General features: G+C 37.1%; 1 protein-coding gene across 1 annotated transcript in view; it reads right to left on the minus strand.

The window, feature by feature from the left end:
- Frem2 (FRAS1 related extracellular matrix 2) overlaps positions 1-21731 on the minus strand; it is a 162941-nt gene that overhangs the window by 77429 nt on the left and 63781 nt on the right. Inside the window, exons 3-4 of the mRNA XM_076872483.1 lie at positions 13991-14137; positions 7886-8116 (exon numbers count right to left, since the gene is read on the minus strand). Coding sequence (XP_076728598.1) covers positions 7886-8116; positions 13991-14137 — 378 coding nt within the window. The remainder of the gene's footprint in view (positions 1-7885; positions 8117-13990; positions 14138-21731) is intronic.

A 21731-nucleotide genomic window follows, 5' to 3' on the forward strand; every position in this document is an offset into this window, starting at 1 on the left:
GACTCCAAATTTGGTTGTCTTTACTAAATGGACAGGTGAAATTTCTGTTTACGAAGGGGAGGAAGACTATCGGTGAATCAGATTTGGGGGGAACTTGAATTCCATTTTGGACATATTAAAATCGAGGTGTCTTAATTATCCACATTGAAATGACAGAGTGCCCTGCTGAGAATATAATCCTGGATTTCAGTGGAGAGGTCCAGATTGGAAATACACAGGTGGGAGTTGGGGGCAGGTTGATGGTATGCCCAGAATGAGTGAATCAGAAAAAAAAAAAAAATCACACAGGAAAGGATTATAGACAAGGAGGGGAATGGGTCCACAGACTCCCTTCAGGGTTTTGAGATGTCAGGGAGGAGACTGAGCAAAGAAGTCTAATAAGTGATGGGGACAACCAAGAGAGTGAAGACATGGGAGGTCAAGTGCAAAACCTGTGTCAAGGAAAAGGGGGAAGCTGAACACAGTGGTGCATGCCTATCATCCCAGCAGCTTGGGAGGCTGAGGCAGGAGGATGGTGAGTTCAAAGCCAGCCTCCGCAAAAGCAAGGCGCTAAGCAACTCAGTGAGACTCTGTCTCTAAATAAAATACAAAATAAGATTGGGGATGTGGTTCAGCAGCGGAATGCCCCTGAAATTCAATTCCCAGTACCCATCCCTCCAAAGAAAAAAGAAAGAAAGAAAAAGGGGGAGACCATTTGTTACAAATGCTGCTAAATCAGTTGAGATGTGAGAGCTCATCATCAGATTTAGCAAAGAGAAGGCACCACAAGTTGGTCATCTTCCCTAGGACTGTTTCAGTGGAAGAGAGGGACGAGATATTGAAGAAGTGGGTTTATAAGAGAATGGGAGAACAGGAACTAGAGACAATAGGCCTAAGAATTTCTCCCAAGTGCTTTAAATGGGATCAAAGTGGCAACTAGAGAAAATCTGGTTTATTTTTAAGATGAGTTTTTCTAAGGGCAAGAACTGCATCTACATTTATGAAGTAAGATTTTACCAATTAAAAATTTCAACATAGATTCATCCTGACTTTAGTGCAAAAAAAACTCAGTGTGTTTTTTGAGTACTCAAATATTGAGTTTCAAAAGTTTTTTTTTTTTTTTTCATTAACAGATGTACAATTGCTCTATGTCACCTAGATTTTGGCAGACTTTAGGTCCGGCACTGGTGGCATGAAATATGAAATATCATGGAAAGCTTAGTATCTTTTGTAGGTTTTTTTTAAGGGGTGCATGTTTGTGTCTCTTCAAATTCATGTGTTGACACCCTAACTTCTAGTGTGGTGGTGTGCAGATGGTTCTTTGGGAAGTGATAAGGTTAAGTGAGGTCATGGGGCCCCTAGGGTGGCGTGAATGTCCTTATACGAGGAGCAAGAATGAATTCTCTCTCCATCAGTGTGCAAAGAGTGCTGAGTGATACGGTGCAAATACAGCAAGAACATAACCGTCTATAAGCCAGAAAGAGGGGACCCTTACCACAAACCATATCAGCCAGTACCTTAATCATGGACCTCCCAGCCTCCAGAACTGTGAAAGAGAACTGTCTGCTAACACCCCCAGTATCTTGGTATAACAGTTGGAGCTAAGGCATGGTCAGTCTATGTAATATTCATAATACTAACCTATACTGACTAATTTTGTTTTCAAATAAGTCATTTAAAAAAGTTTTATGGGTGGGATTTTAACTGCATAAACCCTTTAAGATTTATACCTTTAATACCTAAGGTTCCTCCTAAACTCCATGACCCATGCAAAATTGATTAAACAAGACAGGACTTCTTGGCAGTGCCAGTATGTTGAAGGATGAATAAAGAAGAAAACTGAGAATTTGGATCATGCCCTCAGCTCTGGAATTCCCTCCTACAGTTGATCTGACAGAGGGTAAATAGGCCCAGTATCAAGTGCAGGTCTTCTGTCCACCTAACTTTTAACAGAAATGTGTAATCTGTGGGAGAAACTAGGAAAGGGTATCAGGGAGACGAAGAAAGATTTCCCTGGTAGACTTTTGTGTTAACATTATTTTTCAACTTCAATTTGTATATACAATAGAAGTGTAGGTACAGGCTGCCTCAAGTATGCATAGCTCTTTAGGAGAAAAATTTCTAAAAGTGTCATTCTCGTATTATCTTTAAAAATGATTAGCTAACCCACACTGACTTCTTACTGTTTGCTAAGCCCTATTCTAAACACTTGACGTGTACTGGCTAGTTTTATCTTTGCAACAACCTTTGAGGGGAGAACTATTGTGACTATTATTTTACCTCTGAGGACATGAGGCTCACAGATGTGAAGAAACCCCCGGAAGGCTATGTTGGCAGGTGTTGATGGAGTTGAACCCAGACAGCCCATCTCCGAGCCCTTGCTCATAAGCCTGGGCTCTATTGTCTGAAGGGAGAACACTCAGAGAGTATCACTCAAAGCACAGGAAAACAAAAGGCTAAACTGAGAAAAGAGGAATTTAAAGTATTGCTGAGAGGGAGAGAGAGCAGGGGCCTAGGGGAATGTATAGGGAAACTAGAAACAAGTGTTGGGAGGAATAATTCAAAGATAAGTACTGTTAGACCCAGCACAGTGATGCATGCTCGTAATCTCAATGGCTTGGGAGGTTGGGGTAGGAGGATCCCAAGTTCGAAACCAGCCTCAGCAACCTAGTGAGGCTGTAAGCAACTCAGTGAGACCCTGTCTCCAAATAAAGTATTAAAAAGGAGCTGGAGATATGGGATGTGTATCAGTGGTTGGAGCCCCTGGGTTCAATCTGTAGTACCAAAAACAAAAACCAAAAAACAAACAAACAAAAAAACCCAAACCCCCAAACCAAAAATACCCCAGTACCATCACAGAAATTTTATATAGACATGTAATTGTACACATACAAAGTTATAAAAGTATCATATGTACAGCAGTATAGCATACATATTAATATATAAAGAGAATACGACATATGGGTATTATATAAAAGCATATATGTAAATCTCACTCACACTTTATATTGAAACTGTAGCTGTCTTTCTGAAGATACTCATTGAGGGAAAAATCAAAGGGCTAAATTATAGAAATACAAAGCTCTTGCAAAGGAAGCAGAGACCAGTACAAAAAAAAAAAAAAAAAACACTCAAAGAACAAAAACCAACCAGTCAACAAACAAAAATGACTACAGAGTCATGTTCTAAAACATTAGCAATTGTTATTCCCATGTATAGGATTGCAAATGACTTTTTACAAAATTTAATATGATTTATTTTTTGGTAGTTTTAGGTTTTAAAAAAAAGAGTAGAAAAGTTAGTACATAACCCTATACCCCCACTTTTGTATTCCACTATTATTAACATCTTGGATTTGTCTTTTTGATAATAAAAGTGTGTAACTTTTAGACTTTCAGTATGGTTTTATTACCCTTTATTTTGAAAGATAAAGCAGAATTGAGTGAATGCATTTATTATTAGTCAATGTGATTGTACTGTAATGAACATTTGGATTTGTCACCACTGTTTTTATTTTTAGGTCTTGACTGTGCTTCAACTCAGGCAAAAAAAAAAAAAAAAAAAAAAGACTTCTGTTCTCACAAATAAAGTAGTTGTAGCTATCTGAAAGAGAATGTTCATGTTGTCCTTTTGCTCAATTATACTATACAGATGAAAAAACAAACAAACAAACAAAAGGAACAATCAGACTTGGCTAAAAACACTATAGAACAAATCATCTTCTAAAAATTTGCCATAATAGATCAAGGAAGGAAAGGGAAATGTAGCACAGGGATAAAAGCACTGAGTGTTCACTGCTTTTAAAAAATTTGGCACATTCAAAAACGACTAAAAGACATTCCGGTGCATCTTCCTGCTGTGATTTGTGAGGGCAGAGAGGATCTGCCATTGGCAAATGGATCATTCAGCGGCAATCTTTCAGTCACCGTTCAGTGGAATTTCTGTTCCCCCAGATGGAGTGGAATCACACCCATTTCTGCTAATACCAAAGAAAACCAAACCAAACAGCCTGCAACTGGTTGACTTCTGCAGAGAATAAAGGATAACTCTATTTCTCAGGTCCTCATTTAGAAAATGTGGTAAATGTTCCATGAACTTTAAAGCCCCTTCTAACTGGAAATTTCTATATGCATATAAAAAGGAAGGAGATGATGGGATCCAACCGAAATAAGGAATGACAGTAATGGGCTAGAGAAGAACCAAGGAGTGAGGTAAAAATCATGACAACAAATATCTAATTTTCCACCTGTGCAAACTCTGGAGCCACAAATGTCCCCATTTGTGGTATTACAAAGAGGTATTACAAAGACAGGATAAGCAGCCTGTTCTTTCCTTATTTTAGTTCTTCTCTTTATTTATGAGGATTTTTTAATGTATTTATATGTTCAATAAATGAATGAATCCATTTTTCTAGGAAGTTGTTGATTTTCATTATCATGGCAGAATGGTATATTCTTTCTTCAGGGCTCCCACAGCAGTTTAATGAATATCAGAAAAACCCTTTTTCAGTCTTGCATTTTCAAATGAAAAATATGTCTGTGCTGGACAAAAATGTGGACTTCCTAAGCCCTTCCAAAAGTGGCACTGCACCTGGGTGGTCCTCTCGGATTGGCAGGGGTAGGTAGCACCTGTGAGCACAACCTTAAGAGTTTGCTCCATCATGTTCATGCCATCCCAAAGCTCTCAGGTCTCTGATTAGCTGCCAATTGCAGCAGACTCTTGCTGGTGTCTGCCACTCAAGACAGGCTGTGCTTCTGCACAGAGCCTGCAGAATACCTGATGACTGGGCCACTTTTGACAGGGGAATTAACTCTATTGCTTATAGAGCTGTGGTTTCAAACTGGGCGGGGGGCACAGACATCTGCAGACGTAAGAAGAATTATAAACCATCCATGTAAGCACTGGGTATTGCCTCAGATTATTTAAATAAATAAGTAAGTATTCGATGGTGTTTGTTATTTTTCCAATAGATGCAGATGCTGATATATGGAGTAAAACACATGGTCATTTAAGATCTTGGTCTAAATCATAAATACACAGTTTAAAAATATATAAATGGATAGAGAAAATTATAATGTATAATTATGAGCATGTAAGAAGCCAGATGAATACATGCATATGCTATATATATGTTGTGTGCATATAGAATTTATGTTTAAAAGTTTGTTTTTGTTATACAATTTGGGAACAAATGCTTTAAAACTTGGCACATGTGAAATTAAGAGTCTCCTAAAAACATGGAGTACAATGCCGAAAATGGAACACAATGCCTAAATGGAATGTGTGATGTGTGATGTGTCCAACAGAGTGAGGGAAAGGGGGTTAAATGAAAGAGCATACATAAGGTGTTAAGCTTGCTATCTGGTGAATGATAAGGGCTTGATGAATTTTAATCATTAACATTATCTGAACCAGTTATTGGTTAGTAAAGTATTGTGAGAAAGTATGCACTTTCATGTATTCATATGAATCAACTAATAAGGAAAAGTAGCTCCCAGCATAAAAAGAAGTGGAGCTGCTTAAACTCTTCTGCCCCCCACAATCCTGGCCCAGAATCTGTTCAGCAATGTCATGTTCTGTTGGAAGCACCTATTTGTAGGGCTCTCTTTCCCACCTGCTATGGTCTTTGGGAGTAGGACTTTCATTGTATTGTCTTTGCATTCCTGATATAGTTCAGCTGTAGTTCCCAGTAAGAGAATGAACTGGATCATTTTTTAATGCATGGGAAAAAAAATCTTGTAGTATATTCTAGAGTGAATATATGGAGGGAGGAGAGAGAGAGTTTATAAGCATAATGATTCCTAGGGCAAGTTAATTTACTTTTGAAAAGCTGGGAAAGAAAGTATGATAAGCAGCAAAAAAATTTTGAAGAGGTTGGGAAAGTGATTCTCTGTTTGAAAAAAATATTATTAATATCTTAAAATGAAATCTAATATTAGATTTATGATCTTAAGAATAACAATATTTGTATTCTGTTTTATCTTTCATAGCAATGCTGTAATAAGAGAATTATTGTGTGTTTTTTGTTTTGTTTTGTGCATTAGGAAACTAAATCTGAATAAAGCTCTCTGATTTAGGATCATACAATTAGAAATAATAGAGTTGGAATCAAATTAAAGTCTTATAATCTGAAGACCAATAGTCTTCAACAAGACATGGAACATACCAGGCATTGTGGGACATTTGTCAGTTATGAAAAGATAATCATGGTTTGAAATGAAAAGGGCTGCATTTGATCTAGAAAATTCCAAACAATTTAGATAATAATTAAATAAATAAAATTATGGTAAACTTTTATTTTATATATCCTATACTAAGAAGAAATGATATAGGGGATTGTGTGTGTGTGTGTGTGTGTGTGTGTGTGTGTGTGTGTTTTAATATGCCACCACTCAGATATCACTGGTACAGTGTGTTATTCTGGGTTTATAAATAGGAAGGCAGAAATAGGTTTAAAATGTTTTATTCCTTAAGGTAAAGCATAGCAATTGTACCAAATTTGCAAAGAAAGTCTCCAGAAATGGCCGCTAGCTTTAACTAATGGATTAGTTTAAAAGAGAAAAGAGATTTGTAATGTTTTGAACAACTAATAATTTAAAAAAAAGAATCAAAAAACAAAAAGAGAAAAGGTTTAATATTGAAGTACATACCAAAGCTCAGGACTAGAAGAAAGTTTAATGACTTAGCCCTAGATAATGCAGATAAAATTAAATGTAATTAAATGCTAACTGTTCTTGAGTGGAAATGATAAACATAATTGAGACTTCATATTTGACTAAAGGCAGAGATGTTAGTTAAACAAACCATGCCAGAGCTCCTGTGTTCTTATCCACTCTCGTTAATTATGCTCAGCCTTTTAACACAGGGATTTCCACATGCATCTCCATTTCATGTACTCAGCAGATTATATCTTTGCTGAACGTTTAAGAGTGTTCTGATTGACAAAGTAAAGTAGGCTGGCACTTTAAAGAAAGTCATGTCTGGCTTCTGACAGGATTTCAGCTTTAGAAGTCTCTACAAGGTTTGTCTAAATGCCAGCCCTCAAAAAAGCCATTCAAACTTTTTTTTTTCTTTCTTCTTTTTTTTTCTGCCTAACAAGCCAGGATTGTGGAAGTTTGGCAAGGGGAAGAAAAAGGTCAAGTTACACACAAAAGCATTAAGGTTCACTTTTACCAACATTAGCCAAGAGTGTGCAATGATAAGAACACATAATCTATCAGAAATTAAGAGCAATGTTTCAAGACCCTGTGTTCATTGCAGATAGGGGAGAGTCAGGTAGGTGGGATGCATATTATGTAACAAGTATGGAAACCACAACCAAATGAAAAATTTTGGCTGTGGAATAAATGAAGGAAACTTGAATAATTAAATGCAATCTTGGGAGCAAAAATCAATCTCCAAATGGTCTCTTAAATCATTTGTTTGAAAGATATTTTAAGACATCTAAAAGACTCCAAAACTGATAAATTAATTCAAGAAAAAGGAGATGAGTGGGCTGAGGCTTAGCTCTGTAGCAGAGCACTTGCCTAGCAGGTGTGAGGCACTGGGTTCAATCCTTAGCACCCACATGAAAATAAATAAAATAAAGGCAATCTGTCCCTCTCCAGCTATAATTAATTAATTAATTAAATAAGAAAAATGAGATGAGTAATATTGGTTCTAAAGGATAGAATCATAATAACAGAAAAAACATGTGGTAATCTGTGTAGTTTATTTACTTCAATGAAAAAATACAGCTTACTTTAATTACTCTAAGTTTTCCCTCTTCCCATTAATGAATCTGGAAATATTAAACTGTTAATCATCCAGAAAATTCCTTCTATAGAAGATGCAAATATTGAATTTTAAACTTTCTGTATAAAGTATTTTGTCATAAAAGCCCACCAGCAATTACACAAGCTCTTACCATCTCCTGGGTCAACAATCTCTACTGTGGTCACTGCAGGGAACTCCAGGGCAGCCAGCACAGGTTCCGAGAGAACCACCTGGAAGGTCTCCGATTGCTCATGTTCCCCATCACTCAGGATACGCACTCTCCACGTGGCCCTGGTCTGGCCAGGGTTGAACTGCACTTGCTTCTGTGCTTTGCCTTTAAAGTCCTTGTCCTTTTCTGCCGTCCCATCTCTTGTGCCAATACCTGCACAGAAATATAGTAACATTTTCTTAGTTTTGTTTTCATTTGTGTTAAGGCTTTCCTTGCTAACTATTCATATGTCCTGCAGAGTAAAGTAGACCCTGCTTGACTCTCTGAAATGGACAATTGAGTATGGCTCTGTAGATGAAAGTGTTCTACTGTATGTATTGGTAGTTCATGATTCTTTTCTACTCTTGCCTCAGTTTTTTTTTATTTTTTATATACATATTTTTATTTATTATTATTATTTTTTTTTATTGTTGGTTGTTCAAAACATTACATAGTTCTTGATATATCATATTTCACACTTTGATTCAAGTGGGTTATGAACTCCCATTTTTACCCCGTATACAGATTGCAGAATCACATCAGTTACACATCCATTGATTTATATATTGCCATACTAGTGTCTGTTGTATTCTGCTGCCTTTCTTATCCTTTACTATCCCCCCTCCCCTCCCCTCCCCTCCCCTCCCCTCCCCTCTTCTCTCTCTACCCCCTCTACTGCAGTTCATATCTCCCCCTTGTATTATTTTTCCCTTTCCCCTCGCTTCCTCTTGTATGTAATTTTGTATAACCCTGAGGGTCTCCTTCCATTTCCATGCAATTTCCCTTCTCCCTCCCTTTCCCTCCCACCTCTCATCCCTGTTTAATGTTAATCTTCTTCTCATGCTCTTCGTCCCTACTCTGTTCTTAGTTACTCTCCTTATATCAAAGAAGACATTTGGCATTTGTTTTTTAGGGATTGGCTGGCTTCACTTAGCATAATCTGCTCTAATGCCATCCATTTCCCTCCAAATTCTATGATTTTGTCATTTTTTAATGCAGAGTAATACTCCATTGTGTATAAATGCCACATTTTTTTTTTTTTTTATCCATTCGTCTATTGAAGGGCATCTAGGTTGGTTCCACAGTCTTGCTATTGTGAATTGTGCTGCTATGAACATCGATGTAACAGTGTCCCTGTAGCATGCTCTTTTTAGGTCTTTAGGGAATAGACCGAGAAGGGGAATAGCTGGATCAAATGGTGGTTCCATTCCCAGCTTTCCAAGAAATCTCCATACTGCTTTCCAGATTGGCTGCACCAATTTGCAGTCCCACCAACAATGAACAACTCAGTTTTGGTTTTGCAATATACTCTTTGAGCTAAGTTTGCATTAGAATTTCATACAAAACAAGACTGAGTACATTCATACTCATGTTGAATAATATCTGTACTCTTACAAAATCATATCCTAACTAGAAAATATAGGTCAATAAAAACACTCTGAGACAAAGAATTCTTTGATAATCTAATTCTAATTCTTTGATAATCTAATTCTTTGATAATCTAATTCATGGTCAAATGGTAATAAAAATTATAATATTTCCTAAACATTTAATGGAATTGGAACCCTTAAGGGAATCTAATTCAGTGTTTTGTTTGTTTGTTTGTTTGTTTTTACTATGGTCCTTGCCAGGTTTTTAGTTGTGGAACACTCCATAATTCCTTGAAATCTGAACAGGATCGAAGAGCTGAATAGATATAGTTATTATGAGCAGTATGCTTGGCTTATTGGATGGTTCACTCAAGGTCAATTTCAGCTGTCTGGGAAGGCCGAAGAATCACCAAGCCTCTATTTATCTAAATCACAAGAGGCTCTTTAGCATAGTAATGCTATGGGACTAGGGACTCAAACCATAGGATATATTATCAAAAAAGCAGTGAACAAATTCAATGTCATAGAAAAGTTGTAAAATCACAATAGTACCTTGATATCCTTAAGTACTGAATCAGAACCTCTCAGGCAAATCAAGTATAATTTTCAAGTATATTTTTTTCTAAACATTGACACAATTTCTGAGAAATTGGTAAGGAAGATTTAAAGAGGAGACAAAAAGTATTGTGATTGTGAAATTTAAAAGTTTGAAAATCACTTATTTGTAACAGTTTTCATTTAATTAAAGAATTATTAGTTTAGGAAAAAAAATTCCTTTTGTTTTTAAAAGTAGAATTGAAACTGTACCAAAAAAGAAGCATTCAACCTCAAATATTCATTGAGTACTTTCTATGCGTAGGCTTTGTTCTATATGCTGGATGTGTATCAGAGAATAAAACAGAAAAAAAACCTTGGCTCTCAGATAGCACAAACAAAATTAATTTGAATATTTATTTATTCATCTGAATATATTATTGGCCATTAAAATAAGGATCAAAATAAAGGTTTTGTCAAAAGCATTGTCTCAGAAAAATAACTGACAGATAAAGATTGCATTGTGTGTTTCTTTTTCAATTATGGATAGAATATAATTTTTTTAATGGCAGGAGAAGAGCCACAGAATAGCAACTACAATAGTATGCATACTGCTCAATGTTGCAGACTTCCTGTTGGCTCTCTGGTTCCTAATGCCCAGAGTGGTTGTCAACACCTCTTGAATCCACTGTAATCCACCACTCAGGGGATGACAGAAGGAGCCATTCTCTGTGAGGTTCCAGAATGAATGTTGCTCACTGACCCATCCATCCCCAGTGGCATGACCACCAAAAATCTGCTAGTCTGCCTCTGGTAGCTTCTGTTTTCTATTTTGCTGTATTTTTCTTTTATCACCAATACATTCTTTTCCTGGAGATTCAAAAGACCATGAAAAACAAAAAGTTATTCATGTAATGCAAGGAATAGAAACTAGTGCCAACTAATCATCTTTACTACACAATAGTCAACTCCTTCAACCAGACAAATAATAAGAACCAAATCCCAAATGTTGCTACTGAAACACCCATAATTTTTCAGTTTGCTTATGAAATGAAGCCACAATTGCATCTTTTTGTCTTACAGGGAGAAATACCCAAGAACTTTTGGAGTGAAAAAAAAAGATTTTGTGTATCAAATCAGTATATAGACATGGGATTGCAGATGACTTACTGCCTTCTCTCCAATATAAGAAACCCATGATTCAGTGGTCAAAGGTGTGGGCCTTGGAGCCAAATCTCAGCTTTGTCCCTTACTAAATGCAAAACTTTGGGCATATCATAACCTCTCTGTTTCTCACCTGTAAAATGAGGGATATAATGGCACTCTTCTAGCGGGGTGAACTATGGAAGGTGTTGGGAATGAGGCCTGGCACATAGGAAGAATTCAGTAAATGTTAGCTATCATTAGCACTTCAAAGGCCATTACCTAACACAGCACCTGGCATGTAATGAGCACTCTAGAAAATATTGGTTGAGCTAGTGAGTAAAGGGTTGCTGTGGACTAAGAGAGAGAAATAAAGTGCTTCATGTTTATGATAAAATATTTTGTCTTTGATGAATGTTTGATAATAGTAGCAATAAGATCTTCGAGATACAAAGCCTACTGTGAAATACAAATACATATTTAGTTTATTAGTAGATTATAACAGTTATAAAGTGAATGATCAGCTTTGAGAAATACATCTACAAATAATTAATGACTCACTGTTCAAGTGATATTTTGTTTTTAGCCATTGTGCAATCTAGCTCTTTCTAAAAGTCCGTAAGTGACAGTGGAAGTTGTGTGGAGACGGCTACATGGAATATTCTCAGTGCAGAGACCTACCAGACTGAATTTCAGTTTATCCTGCTTTGTCCCTTCATTCCAGACATGGAACACCTCTAAACACTTAGTATGTAACATACAATATAATGTTATGATATGTAGCATAATTACATAATAATGTAATTAGAATCTAATTAATATTTTATATATATATATATATATATATATATATATATATATAAGCTCTAGGTTATGACTTCCAAACTATTTTAATGAACCTGTGTCAATTTCATTAAAACATTCACCAAAGAGAAAACTTGGACTTTATGGGTAATCTGACTTTAATTCCAGGCCCTAGCAAGAATGCTGTGCCATTTTCAATGATAGCCAAGGTGGGCTGCACACAGAATTTTCTAACTATTGCTGCAGTTTACTAAGTCATCATCTGAGGTTAACCAAGTAAAGCTTTAGAGCTTTTGTAGAATTGCCAATGCCACCATAATTTGTAGGGAAATAATAGTTCATTGAAACAAAAAAAAAAATAACTTGGAAAACAGCTCTTTTAAAATATTTTAGCATTGGGCTTAAGTGGAAAACAAACAAACAACAGGCAGTGGAGGAAAAAAAAAATCCAAAAGGACAGTGTTAAAATCTTTTCCAACTATTAACTTCTCAATGCTATCCACAGGCCAGTTGTGAGCAAATAAATTCTCGAGGAGTGGAAACAAATGCTACCCAGATATCCTTAATAATTGTTAAGGTGCTCTGTTGCTAAGGTACTGTTTTTTTAGTGACTTTTCTGAACAATTTATTTGCTATATTCTTAACATGTAGCACAGTTAAGATTAATCTCTGCCAGGTGCAGTGGCACAGGCCTGTAATCCCAGCAACAGGGTGCGGGTAGGTGAGAGTTGAGGCAGAAGGACTGCAGGTTTGAGGCTAGCCTCTGCAACCTAGCCAGACCCCATCTCAAAATAAAAAGTGAAAAGGGCTGGGGATGTGGCTCAGTGGTAAAGTACCCCTTGGTTCAATCCCCAGTACCACCTTCCCGCCCTCCAACGATTAACCTCTCACTGCAACAGGTAGGACAGGTTCTGCAGGGCCTGTGTGTGCAGACAGAACATGCCCCCAAAGGGAGAGCAATAAGAGCACTCATTACACCCTAGAAGGTTCCACACAGAGTTTAAATGACAGCCATGTGGGAGCACATGCAAACAAAGAAGGAAGCAGAGCTGCCCCAACATCTGCAGGTGCTAACCCCCTCCCCCGGCCCACCTTGCAGCCAGCCTCAAGAAATCCACAAAGCAGATATGAAAACCCTTTTCTAAAGTTAAAAAAAAGAAGTATTTTTAAAGTAAGCAGCAATTAATATCCAGTATTAAAACACATCAGGGGAAATCATGAGGAGGACAGGAGGTTGCGGCCAGGCAAAGGTGTGGGTGGTTTTCTGTTGATAAGGACTGAGTACTACTTAAGGGTTCATGGACCAGTAAAATTTCAAAATGACCATTCTGAAGACAAACAGGGTTACTACCCTTTTATTTTGCTAATACTTCCCTAGATTCCTTAGTTGATAGTCTAACTTAATGAAAAGCTTTTACCATATAAATTCTATCAACCTAAATGTCAATAAACTACATAGTACCAAAAATAAGACAATTGTTAAGGTGCTGCCAATTTTCATGAACATTATCAAATATTTTGTGCCACTATATTATAGCTTCAAGTCACCAGTATATCTACTTTTCCCTATTTTATGCTTGAATGAATTTGAACTTGAATTAGAGTTGAAAAAGTTATATTCATTTGCTTTTGACTTTCAGTTTTACTAAAAGAAAATAAAGCAGAAGAAAGTGAGTAATAATTAACACTTTAATATTTGTTACCAAGAAAAATCACAACATAAACTTTTATGTAACACATTGATGATGTTCATAGAACTTTTAGTGACCAGTTGGAGCATTCGAATACAACAAACAAATAGTAAACTACACTTTCATGCCTAATAAACAACTGAATAGATTTTTTTGCTTATTTATTAATGTTTTACACTGTTGTTTCAATTTAGAATAAGCCTAAGCTTATTATAAGACCTAGTGACATTTGTTTTTAGTTGTTAACTCATGAGTGATTACTTCCTATTTTATAAAGTTATTTTATATCAGAAAAAAAAAAAAACACATTTAGGTTGATGGCTTGAAGAAGTACATTCCTTGACACATATCTGCAGTTTGTTTGTCTGTTTGTTTGTTTGTTTTAACCAGTTAAAGAAATGCCAATGTCTCCCTGAATGTTTAAACTAGAGAAGTGAACTGGAGGGAAGTTATAAAATGCTGCTAGAATAATGGGATTTTGAGACAGAAATTCAAATTAAACTTACTAATAAATGAAGTTTCTCCCAAGTAACCTCTACGTTTAAGAACAACATCGAGAAATTTAGAGTCCTCATTGATCAGGTAATATTCCTTTTCAAAGGAGATCCATGCCCAATTCAGACGAAAATGCTGATTGGTTAACTTGTTTCCACCTGGAAAATAAAAATTTAAAACCCTTCATTAATACTTTCTTGAAAGAGTGACCTTAAAATTTCCAGCATGCTCCTGCAATCTGTACACGTGGGAATAATAAGAATTCATACCCCATTTGAAACAAATGTATGATATATGATATGTCAAGATCAATGTAATGTTTTGAGCAACTAATAAATTTCTGATGTTTAAAAAAAAAAAAAAATTCCAGCATGCAACTTGAAGAATCCATACAGCTGCATGGTTTGATACACAACTCTCGAAATCGACATGAAATACAGCTTACTGTTCAGTGGTTATTGCACAGACACAAAACAGCTGACATGATTGTTCAAAAATGCCATCCTCTTTCGGGGGGGAAATTGGTAAGGGTGAAGAAGCACACAACTAAGAGAGGCAATTTAGCTTAATCCTAAAACCGAATATCCACATTGCAGGATGATGCACCTTCCACAAGGGGTCGCTAAAGAGCAAGCCTTTCTACGGAGAGGTCCTCAAGGCTCCTTTGTGATGTTCTTAAAAACACAACTTCACAAATACCTTTTTCTGGTTCACCGAGCAATTGGGTGGAAGGCTTTCATTATAACCACTTAAGGAAAAACAAATATCCCTTCCCTGCCGCCCCTCTCCACTCGATTCCCCTCCATTCCTCAGAGCAAACAGACAACTCTTTTCATTGACTTCCACTCCTCTCTGAAGATAAGGGTTTCTCCTCCCACCTTCCCACCCAAACGAAGCTGGCTGCCTATCCGGAGAAAATAACCTTTGCGTGTGATCTTTCTATTGTGAAAGCTACCACGTTGGGTAAATGAAAGGAAAAAAATGGTTATCAGCTGATCACTCTGCACCTATCCCTAAACTCCTTTTGATCTCTGCCAATTATTTCAGAGTAAAGTGAGGTTTATAAACAAAAGCATCAGTAATTCCTTTTAAGTCTTTCTGGAAAAGAGTAGGGGAAAAAAGCCCAAATAATAAACATGGCTAGAGGCACAATTTCGATTCTAGTTTCTTTTCTTAGTTCACATAAAGAGAGCTACAGTAAAGAAGAATAAATGAGCCGGGAAAAAATTTTTTAATAGACTGGTGGAAAAAAAAATTTTACACAGTGGGAAATGAGTGAACAGACAAATATGTTTTTTTTTCCTAGATTTTTTTAAAAATAAAAAGTACAGTGACTTTGAGTTACCAATTAATACATACTAAAAAATAAAAACCTAGTCCAGCTGAGATTATGTAGGAAAATGGGTTTTCCTGTTTATTTTTGTTTGACTTGCAAATGAGCACGAACCTTTTAGATAGCTAAATGACAATGTGTACAAGAAGAAAAACCATGCTCATATCACTCCATCTTCTAAGTTCTTGGATGGGAGAAGTAAAAATGTGTCTCTGAGGAATAATTCATTGCCATATTTTCTACAATAGCCCCAAACCCGAAAAATTTAAGATTAACTATATTGTGATACATCAAATCAATAAAATGTTATTTGCACACTGAACAAAAAATAAAAGATTCTTGTTGAAACACTTCAAACAATGCATCGTGTGTGTACTTGAAATAGTTACAGGTGGTAGTTAGCAGCAATGTCATTTGACTCTCCAGATGAAGAGACAGGTCCAGAGAAGAAAGTTGCCCCAAAGTAGACAACAGATAAGAAATGAAGTGGCCCTCGAATTCTAAGTCTTCTCATCCACAGCTTTTCCTCTGCAGAGTTGGGAGTACCCAGGGACCAGGAAATGTTTGGCATAACAAGTTCACAAAATATGAATGAGTTTCCTTCTTAAATTGACAAAAAAAATTCCTGGTCAGAAATCAATTTATATTTAAAAAATTAAGTAAAAAATGGATATGCCCACAATCCCTTCCATTTAAAGCACCAAGCAGTTTCCCATGTGTAATACCATATTTTAGGTAGCTACACTCACAGCATCAGGACCATCTGTTCCTATGATTACTTCAAGGATCAAGTTAGATAACCCATACACATACAGCACCAGGTGGTTCATAGATGGAATCCTTCAACAAATGTCAGCCTACTTTGCCCTGCCCCAGTGCATGCGCAAATCCACCCTGTACCCCCACGGCTAGACTCTTCATCTTCCCCAAGCTCACCTGTGCTGAGCTTTCTCCTTAGCCCCCTTTCCCTACAGCTGCTGCACACATCAAGTCAGCCCTTCTCTGTGGATTTCCAGGTTCAGCCTGATCTATCCCGATCATTACTCTTGAGGCTGCTCACTCTGTGTTCAGGCCAAGATCCTGGCAGTGCCCTGACTGTGCTACCATTACTCCTCTGACACCTTGTTCTCCTGCCCCAAAGAAGTTCTTCCGCAAAGTTCTACCCTTGAAATCTCTCTTTCCCCAGCAACTTCCTGAAGTCTACTGCACCTCTGGAATTCAATAGCTGCTCAGGTATTGATTACTCTGCGTAATTATGCTCTTAATCATTATCTTTCATATGGTTTGATTGTCCTAATTTACTGACTCTACTAATTTATGACGGAAATTCAAAGTGACCATTCTTTTACAACTGTCAACGTTTCATCAATTAAGTGAAGGCAAAGACAGTTTGATTTATTTTTTATTGGTGCATTTTAATTACATTTAACAGTGGAATTCATTATGCCATATTCATACATGCACATAATTTGATCAATCTCATTGCTCAATTTCCTTCCCTTTCCCTCTTCTCCTCCTCCGATCCACTTGTTCTACTCTACTGATCTCCCTTCTATTAAAAACAGGTCTGATTTCTAAACAAATTATCATATGAGAACAACTTTAGGCTACATTTTTTGTCCATTTTGATTGTGGTTCCAGTGAGCCCAGATTTTATTCCAAACTTGTCAAGCTATCCCAAGCCATTCCTTATCTATCCTAACACCTACAGCTGCACATCCCATCACTTCCTTTCTAAAAACTATTAATTGTACCTATTTGTGAGGCACCATGTGATAATTAGATACATACACTCAATGTGCAATGATCAAATCAGAGTAGTAAGCATTTGCATCTCCCTTAACATAAAAAAAAAAAAAAAAGATTCTTTTAAATGCCATTACTAGAGGCTGAGAAGGGTGGAGGGAACTGGGAATGGAAAGAAGTTGGATAAGGGTTACCCAAACACAATGAGATGGTAGGAGTAAATTCTAGTGTTCTACAGCACAGTGGGGTGGGGGATACAGTTCACAGTAACCATAGTTATTGTTTAAAACTCAAATATTCCCCAAAGGCCCACAAGTTTAGATAAAACACAGAATTGAAGGAAGGAGCCCAAATGCTGGTTAATCCAAGGTTTTATATGACACACAGTTGAACAAATCTGCCAGTACTTCACATGTCCACCCACCACTTTGAGATCTCATTAGAAATGAAATTCAGAAACAATATCAAGAAACTTTGCCCTGTAAGACAATGAGATGCCCCAAGTTAAATATTACATCAACTTAAAATCCATTCTAAAACTGGGATTTTAAAATAGATGTTTAACTAGAGAATATAAAGTTCTGTCTATAAACCTTAACTCTGAATAGAGGTAAATATGACAAAACTCTTCTGAATCATAGGAATTTGTAAAATCCCAGTACTCACTTTTGATGCTAGAGTGATACAGGATTTGAGGAACTGAGCTGTAGCTCATTGTAACTCCCTTTACTGAAACTGTGATCTTGCCTAATTTAACTCTGTAGTTTGCCTAAAGAGTGGAAAGCCATCTTATTTACTCATTTATTACACACCTCTCAAGTGCCTCATAAAACTGCAATAAATGGGAATAGTGTGTAGCTACCGTATGTGAAATTGTAGATGGAATTGAGTAACTTTAAAACCTGACAAATTTTTACTTGCATGTGATTAGCTGCCTTTCTAAAATAAAATTTGTCATCTATGATGCTGGAGGAGCTGGTCTCATTGGAATCAAAGTCCATAGCTTGTACCATAAATCCACACAACAGGTGCCTGACAGCTGATAACCACACTCCCAAATGCTTTGTCCTCAAATCCTGACACTAAAGTCATTAAGGTTTTGATGAAAAGACGCCTTTTGAACTTTTCCAGCTGGTCTTCAGGCTTCTTCATTTTCTTTTTCAATTCACACTCAATAGTTATTTTAGAATAACAAAGAATCCCAGTCTTCAATTAGCCCTCCCTAAAAACACAGGGCCCCTGATTTCCCTGAAGACAAAGCAGACCTCTTCAATAATAAGAAACTAGTGTCACAACTTTGACTTGTGCTTGTTAAAGGCTGGTGCAGCTTTAACACTGACAAGAAAATGCTTCCTGGACAAGTTAGTTAATAATAGAGAATGTTCTTGGTATTTTCTAGCTTGGTAAAATTTCATTTGCCCAGAATAAAGTTCCGCCTAGAAGCTGAGCTGGAAACCAAATATATAGCTACTAAAACAAACAAACAAACAGACAGAAACCCCTCAAAAAACCTGGATAGAGTAATTTAAACCAGCAACAGAAATAGGTATTTACATTAGAAAAGATTATAATATTATTACCTAATTTATTGGGGGAAATGAGATAATTTGGTTCTTAGGCAAATTTTAAGGGGTCTTGCTCACTTTACAGGAAAAGCCCAGTGATTAACAACTGTGCAATCACCGTCAGGATCAGAGCTGGGAATTCTGGTGAAAAGGTAAAATTAAAGTAAAAATGAGAATTCTGTTTTATCTCCATTTCTGTGATAAGATGATCTTCTCAAACTCTGCATTGTTTTTAGAATCTTCCATAGAATCTAAGCTTGTGGAATCCTGTCCTCTGGGCCTTGAAGTCAGGTTGATTTTACTGTTTACTGGAAACCATCTGGTGCAAAGCTGAAGCCAACTCCGCTCTTACGGGCCCTCGGGGGTTGGCATTTGACACAGGAGATGGCACATGCCAGAGATATTGCACACAAACTAGATCCTGACAGATACTGTAAGAAGGGCACTATTAAGGAGCTATGAGAGTTCACAAGAGGGAGGGACTTTAACCTCTGGGCATCAAAGGCGAAGTCATGAAGAAGATTGTGTTCAAATGGGCCTTAAGTAAGGAGATGGAGAGGAAGGTGTTTCTGGAAGATTAAATATAAAACTAGAGATACGAAATCCTGTAAAAAAAATGAATTTCAAAGAATTCAATTCAGGTAGATGCTCAGGGTATTTATTAAATATTTATTTCCTGCTCCTTTTCCTATTTAAATGACTGCATAATAGAGATAAAGAAGCAGTAGTTAAGATGCATCCAAAATCTGCCCTTGGGGTTGGAAGGGGTGTGCATTCTGAGGTGCCCAAGAAACATAGAGATGATGAGCATCTATTGACCCAAAAGCAGCTGTGCCTTCCTGTGACTGTGGAACTCCTGAGGAACTTAGGGCAGACCCTGAAGAATTGCCAACATAGTTTTTGTTTTTACTCCTTTTGTTCCTCAGGCAATGGTTTTTAATATTTGTAGACTACTTAATAATTTTAATGCTTGTTTTTGCTCAATAGTTAATTATTCAAAAATTACTACCAGTGCATGCCTGTAATCCCAGCTAGTGAGGAAGCTGAGACAGGAGGATCACAAATTTGAGGCCAACCTCAGCAATTTGGTGAGAGCTTCAGCAACTTAGTGAGACTCTAAAAATTTAAAAATAAAATAAAAAGGACCGAGAATGTAGCTCAGCGGTAGAGTGCCCCTGGATTCAATCCCCAGTATCTCAAAAAGAAAAAAATTATCACCATATTCAACTTTTGATCATTGATATATTGTTTTCTTCCTCCATTCTGCACACCTCACATTTCCACTATTTTATGCACAAGGGGTCAGATCCACAAAACAAAACAAAACAAACCACATACACACAAGCAAACAAAACAAACCAAAAACAAGATAATGTGTAGAGAAATGTATAGAAAGAAAAAGAAAGGATGAAGACCCAGGAGGTAGAGAGAAACAAGGATAGCACATGTTGGTCTCTTCTGGATACACACACCCATCCAGGATCTTGTAGGCTACTTTCAGGAAAGATGCAAACAAGCACACCATTCCTCATTAAAAGAATAAATGGATATATCATATCTTGTAATTGTCACACGAACTACGTTGAATTTAGCTCAGGAATGGAGTAGTTCATGCTATTCTTTGTTCTTCTGTAGAACCTGTAGATGAATTTCCAGGTGATATGGGGGTACAGATGGAGACTGACAAATATACTGATGTTCACCTTGAAAGCCAAAAGTATCACAAGCCACATTATTGCCTGTAATTTTGTTCCTTGGGGATGTGATTTGGTCATATATCTACCCATAACAGGTGGAGAACGTGGGTGTATAGTGGGTATTTGTACATGTGGTTCCAAAGACTTTATATTCCTATTCTTCTACTAGATCACAAGCTAACTCATAGTCCATACTCATGGTTCCTGGATTTCATATTTGCAGGCTCATCTACTTATCAAAATTTATAATTTTATCATCCCCCAATTAGTACTCCAAGTATTTCCAAGGTCATTCTTAGGCATGTGCATTATAGGGTCAAAATTTTTTTGCAAAACCTGCTACTTGGCTTTCTGTTTCTAGCTCCTCTTTCATAAACACATGTCCTTTTCACAGTCTGTTTAGCACCACACTGTTCACATCTGGGTATTATTTTCTTGGTGTTTTCACCATTTAAAATGACTCCAGATCATAGTGCTGAAGTGCCATCAAGTCTTCCTAAACACAAGAAAGCTGTAACGTGTCTTAGAAAGAAAATGTGTGTGTTGGATAACTTTTGTTCACATGTGAGTTACAGTGCTACTGGCAGTGGCTGCAAAGCTACTGAATCAACAAGCAATATCAAATGAGGTGTCTCTGAACAGAAGCATACATGAAACCAGGCCATGTATTGATTGGTTGATGGAAATGGACTAGAGCTCATAGGAACCTAACCCTGTATTTCCCCTAGGAACAACCATTCAGCCTTTGCTAATTTCGTATTCATGGTGATTTTATAGAACCTAACTACTGTGAATAATGAAAACCAACTGAACTTGCTGAGTACAAGTTACAATAAATTATTCTTTTAAGACATGCACAATGGGGCACAGGAGCAGAAACGTCTTCTTCTTCCCAACATCTTTTCCCCTTTCTTGAATCAACACATTCCCTGGCTTACGCTCAGGAGTGTGAGCTAAAAGGAACTCTCACTATATTCTTAGACAGGCACTCCTGGCCTTCCTCCAGCCATCTGTCCCTGGCTACCACTGCACAAGGATGCAGACACCATTGTGGTTCATGGATGAAGGGTGTCCTGCCCCCTGCATGACTATGTGCCATGATATGAGGATAAACAAAGAGAATTTAGAGAATTGCTGTTAACCTATGTGAAAGTAATATGCATGGAAGAAATTCTGATGCAGAATTGCTCCTAATCCTGCCAGAGTGTCTTAGGATAATTCATATTAGCATCTGTGTTTAAAGCACAGCCCACAACTAGGGTTCATGCTTACCTATGCTTATGTGGGGAACTGGAGTGACAGACCTCATGGAAGCTGATTTTCTTGGGTTATAGGGAGCCTTCGGAGAGAGAACTCACAAGAATGGAAATCAATGTCAGACACAAAGGTAGATTCCATACAAAGTTTTGAG

The sequence above is a fragment of the Callospermophilus lateralis genome, chromosome 12 (genome assembly GCF_048772815.1).
Source record: "Callospermophilus lateralis isolate mCalLat2 chromosome 12, mCalLat2.hap1, whole genome shotgun sequence".
NCBI lineage: Eukaryota > Metazoa > Chordata > Mammalia > Rodentia > Sciuridae > Callospermophilus > Callospermophilus lateralis.